Raw genomic sequence first — 6000 nt, forward strand, 5'->3', positions numbered from 1 at the left:
TTAGCGATTGGGTTCGTGTTCAGTCTTTATGAACCCCTAGGTGGAGCGACTGCAACAAGAGGACTGTCATCAGTCCCACAGCAAGCTCATCTCTTTTTTCCTACTGAGCCACGTCGCAGACTCAAAACAACTTCGACATCTTCTCACAAGCGTTACTTTGTGTTAGGCCATTTTCATCTCCCTGACTGAACCTTGTGTTTCAATATTAATGCGGAAGTGAATTTCCGATTCATCATGATGAGTCAAAGTTTATACGCTCAAGGCCCAATGAGTTTCTTCACTCTTGTTCCGAAACAAAGTAAGAAAAGGAAGTGAAAGTATTTGAGAAAACGTCCTTTCCTTTCTTTTCCTTCTCTCCCACTACTTCCAATTAATTTTAATTTTAAATTCCTTTTCTTTCCTTTCCTTTGTCTCTCCCACTACTTCCCATTAATCTTAATTTTAAATTAACCGTAGTTAAAAGATACAATTTACTTTAGACAACGCTCTATCGAATTTCGGTGCCCAAGGAGAAATGGAATGGAATGCAATCGAATTCCACAGAAAGGCCCTCTTCCATTCTCTGTTTTTTTTTTGGTCTCCTTGTCTTTCTTCAGGAGATGCTTTCAGCATCTGCCATCCAACCGCATGCGTTGTCTGCTCTGTAACCGTTACAAAATTAAAATATAAAGGCTGACAAAAAAAAAGTTTTAATGACTGCTTCTGTTATCTTCTACTAATTTATTATAGATCGTGGACTATAATAATTTTCATGTAACTTTTTCAATATATCAATCGATTGGCCCGGATAATAGTACAGCAGCATGTACTTTCTTGATTTCTCATGCAAAGTCTTTTTTTTAAAAAAAAAAAAAAAATAGTTGGTTAGATCTAAAAAAATATTAAACTACTGTCCACCCTGAATGCTTTTTAATTTATTCTAATAATTAATAAAAAAAAGTTTATAAAATCAGATAGATCATTTTTTAAATTAATTAGAATAAGTTAAATACAAACTTAAAAAGTATTAATTGATTATCTAATAAATAAAAATTTTATTAGTTAGCTGTCTAATTGATTTATCCACCTTTCCAAAAAATTTAATCTTTAATTGACATCATTATCAATGGTGACCCATTCTAAAATTAATTCATCTAACGAAAACAAAAAATGCAAGTCACTTTAAACCCGTGTTCTAAAAAGTGTCATTAAGCGCTGTTTAAGAGTGAAGTGAGAAAAAAAAACTTCGCTTTAGGTGAAAACGGAGAAAAATGGTCAAAATATATTTGACCAAATTAAGCATGATTAAACGCGCTCGACGTTTAATAATACTTAAGCATGATTTTTTATTTATAATTTTAATTGATTTGTAAATTTTTAAAGAATATAAGGAAAAAAAAATTTAGAGAAAACGAAGAGACACAACGTCTTTCAACTCTTGAGAAAAAAATCATAATCTGTTATAAACCCTCTATCTGCCTGCTATCGAGAAAAAATTGAGGAGATCGAATTAGAATCAAACAAAGAATTAGATAATATCTAGTTTTTTATATTTTTTTATTATGAAAATTGAAATTAACGGATATTATAAACTTTGTGATTTTTATTTTTCTAAATATGTGAGAAATTTATACATGAACATTAAATTTATCATGTTTAAGTATTATTTGATCTATTTATTTGTTTAAAATAATTAAATTTTATTTAAAAATAAAAAATACTTTTTTACATTTAAAATTGTCCTAAACTCGCTTAAACTTATAAAACTTGAAAGTGGGACTCGGCGTTTCGTCACACTTGGCGCTTTTTAAAACATTGCTTTAGGCTATCATCTCATTTAAATGCTGTTAGATAGAAATTAAAAAAAAAAAAACCTACTTTTACTTTTAGAAACGTCAAGGTGGCGCCTGTCTTTTTCTTTCTGTTTTTTTTTTTTAATAAAAAAAGCATCACACTCCATCAACGCCTATAAAAAGGAGATGACATCCTTATCCCGAAAATATCATGCCCCCGTGTCCCAATATTAATCGGACAAATTAAATCACATCTCAAGGAAATAGAATATATCATAAAAATGTCATAGCCGTCCGATCGATGCTAAGACACGGGGACATGATATTTTCAAGATAGAAGATCTCATCACCTATAAAAGTAGGTGTTTGCCTGTTAATTTTGATTTTTTTACCCTCAATTTAAATGTAAACTCTTAATCTAATTAAGTAGACTTTACCTATTTAATAAAATTCACAAGATATAATTATGATTTCATAATTACTATAATTCATATTGTGACAGTTATAAATCATATTTAATACAACATAAACTAACATTTACATTATGATAGTTATAAAATTGTAACGGCTACGACACTGACTTAATATATTCACTTAATATTTATATTATAATAATGATTTCATAATTACTGTAATCTAGACTTATTTTATTTAATAATATTATAACTATAAAATTATGATTATTATAATACAAATTTATCATATTTATATAATAAATATGATAGAAGATAATAATAGCGAACAATCGGTAGTTATTATTTTATAAAAGAGTTGATGAAATAGACGTTCTTTTAATTAAAAAAACAAATATATTATAAAAAAAAGTGCTCATGATCAATCTAAAAAGAAGCATTTTTTTTTTTAACTTTTGTTTTTAATTAAGAGATGAGTCCTTAGGGCATCTCCAGAGGAGGATATTTGGAAAAAATATTTCTCCAACCCCTTTCTCAAATATGTCTCATTGTGAGAAATATTTTGAGAGATGAATAGAGATCAACGGGTATAATTTTATATACTCGGTGATTTCATGATAGATGACATGCAAGTGGATCTAATAAGGTATAATGATTATTGGATATTTGATTATGAAATTTAAAATAATTGGGGAGTGAGATATTTAATTGATAACGTTAAAATGAGGATAATAAATATTTAAATAATAATAATATTATTATAGATGCTCTTATACTTTCCCAACATTTATCCAGCTCATCAAAATGTTAAAATTAGGGGAGGACAAAATATCAAAATATAGGTATCATTTGCTGTTTGCGGGCCCAGCCAGCGGCTCTCCTTCCGCGTGTTCTTCGCCGTGATTTCTCTCTCTCCGCGTTCTTCATTACTCAGTGGGCGCGGCGCGGCAGCATGTGCCCATCACTGCTCTGTTTCTTCTTCCTACCATTCCGCCCCCACCGATCCATCTCTCTCCCCAAACTCCGATTAAACCTGAACTCTTCTTCAGATCATCAGAGGAATCAGATCATGGCCAGGAAGCTGCTCCTCCCGTTCTTATTATTCCTCTCCCTCAGCAGCTGGTTGGCGTCGGCCGACAGGTTCACCGTCGGCGACAGCCAGGCGTGGAACCCCAACGTCAACTACACCGCCTGGGTCGACAAGCACAAGCCCTTCCATGTCGGAGACTGGCTCGGTCCGTCCCACAATCGATTCATTTTTCCTTTTCTTTTCCTTCTCTGTTTTTCTGGGGTTGAAGTGGAAGAGGAAGGAATTGATGGTGGAATTCGCAGTGTTCTACTACCAGCCGGGAATGGCGGACGTGGTCCAGGTGGACGAGGCCGGGTACAACAACTGCGACGCCTCCAGCTCCATCTCCAACTACAGCAAAGGCCGGAGCTACGCCTTCCAGCTCAACCACACCGGCGATTACTACTTCATCTGCAGCCGCGGATTCTGCTACGGCGGCATGCGCCTCGCCATCGTCTCCCAGCCGCTCCCGCCGCCCTCCCCGCCGCCCTCCTCCCACAACGACGACCTCTCCGCCGCTCCCCGTAGCTGCCACGCCCCGGCATTCCCTCTACTCGCCATCGCCGCCACCGCAGCCGCTCTTCTCGCACTCCTACAGTCGATTGCTTGAGCATTTTTCTTGTGAAAGAGAAAGAAAGACATGCCATCTGTTTTTATCAGCAAAGAAACAAAACAATTGTGTTCCTAATTTGATGGGAGATCTGATCCAGTTCATTCCCAGAGATTTGAGCTTGTTTTAAAAATACTTTTAAGGAATTCAATTCTGAAGGTTGTTCTTGACTCATTTAGCTAATGGGTGGTTGTGGAGCCGAATTGTTCACTTTCAATAAAAGTTGAAAACCCGAACTATAAAAAAAACAAATGTTGTGAACTCTCATAAAGCTCATGACTTGATGCAGTCTAAATGAATTGGATTTGCATTCAATGACAAAAGATGACCTATATAAGAACAAGCTTGGAAGGCTTAGTGTACCTGAGGTTTTTGTGAGGGCAATTGGCCCAAGTCAAGGTTGATCATGGTATGAATTGGATTAGATGTTTGTGTGAGTCAAAGTTGATTGAACAAAGGAAATTTGATAAGAAGGGAACCAAGTTAAAAAAAAATCCTACTAAGGATGATTGACCATTTGATTTAGGAAAAGTTCAATCATTATTGATAAAAAAAATGTCCTAATAGGTAATGAAGTATTAGAGGTTAGGCATAGGAGAGAAATCTTAACAGATGAAAGAGGATTGGATGTTAGGCGCATGAGGAAAGTCCTAACAAGTCAGGTAGGTTTAAATGTTAGACAGGTAAGGGTAGTTTTATCATGTCAATGAAGACTAATTTAGACCGTTGATAGAAAGTTCAGAATTAAATGCTTGGTATTGTTGAAGTCCCTATAGGTCATGATTCATGAGTCATTTAGATGCCAAACAAAGTGGAAGTCATGATAGGTTAAGTCGACCAAAGGCTAATGGGTCGTAACTTCTCATCTGCTAGAATTTTCATCTGCTAGAATTTTCATCTTCGTAACTTCTCGTCTACAAAGATTCATTTAGACTTCCACCTAGGAGTTGGGAGTTCATTCCTCTTGAACTTCCTTATTTGCCAAGATCACATGGACTTAGATCTGGCAGGAGTTTACTCCTCTGGAACTTCTCATCTATCAAAACCATTTGAATTTCCACCTACTAGTTCTTTCACTTTACCTATATAGTTCGTCTCCTTTTGTCTATCATCAACATTGTCACCTTGATGATCCTTGTTCTATAGTCCCTTTGATATCTCATTCCACCTTTTTTTGTTGCAAAAAGGTAGAACCGCCACCTTAGCGGCCCCCTGGGTCCAGCCCCACAGATATCCAGAGGAGGTAAATCATGGTTAAGCTGGGCAGGAGGGGTGACTGGGCTCATTCCACCTTTCTTTCTCTAATTTTTGGTGGATCTCAAGTTATTGAGCCAATCAACTTGGCCACGCCAAGTTAAGCTCCATAAACTTCTCCAACACTACTAAATACCTCTTATCTCACGACCCTTTGGATGCCTTATACAGCCTTCTCCAAACTCCATAGGACCTTCAAGTTGCTAAGCATGTCATCTTGGCCACGCCAAGTTATCATCTACACTCGATCTCGTCAATCGGAAGAGATCAAAAGGATCTCTTTCCATGGTTGGGTAATGTCATTAACTAGATGGCTGCACATTGGCTCAATAAATTAGGTGAAGTAACAAATGTACATCAGATGACTTTGGTGAATGAGCTGATGGATAGACCAAGAGAATTTGCTTTAGCTGATCGTTTTAGAGTATCAAATGGAGCAATGGAGCGACATCTCACTAAGGTGGAGATTATTAAAGTGGATGAATATGTAGGGCCAATTTGGCCATCTTGCACAACCAATGCTAGAGTTCACAATGCTTAGGCTTCAAAGACCAGCATGCCTAGTTAAAGCTTGAGAGCATAGGACCCTATGTTAGGGTTATTAGAAGAAGAATAGGAGGAGGGCATCTTATTCTTTCTTTTTCTTTTTTCCAAGCCTTTTCCCACTAGGTGGGGTCGGCTGTATGAATCCTTTTACGCCATTGAGCTCTATCTCCTATTATATCATCATCTATATTTAAATAAATTTTATCTTGTTTTATTGTTGCTAACCAAGTCTTTTTTGGTCTTCCTCTTCCTCGTTTGATATGCATGTTTATCATAGTTTCACATCGCCTAACTGGAACATTTATTGGTCGTCTAAGTACATGTCCGTACCATCTT

General features: G+C 36.1%; 1 protein-coding gene across 1 annotated transcript; it reads left to right on the plus strand.

Annotated features, from left to right (window-relative positions):
- The first annotated feature begins 3105 nt into the window (after window positions 1-3105).
- LOC122020316 (lamin-like protein) lies at window positions 3106-4038 on the plus strand. The gene is made up of 2 exons (XM_042578193.1): window positions 3106-3420; window positions 3518-4038. The coding sequence occupies exons 1-2, from the start codon at window positions 3138-3140 to the stop codon at window positions 3862-3864; spliced, it is 630 nt and encodes a 209-aa protein (XP_042434127.1). The 5' UTR covers window positions 3106-3137; the 3' UTR covers window positions 3865-4038.
- Window positions 4039-6000: the final 1962 nt, after the last annotated feature.

The sequence above is a fragment of the Zingiber officinale genome, chromosome 9A (assembly GCF_018446385.1).
Source record: "Zingiber officinale cultivar Zhangliang chromosome 9A, Zo_v1.1, whole genome shotgun sequence".
Taxonomy (NCBI): domain Eukaryota; kingdom Viridiplantae; phylum Streptophyta; class Magnoliopsida; order Zingiberales; family Zingiberaceae; genus Zingiber; species Zingiber officinale.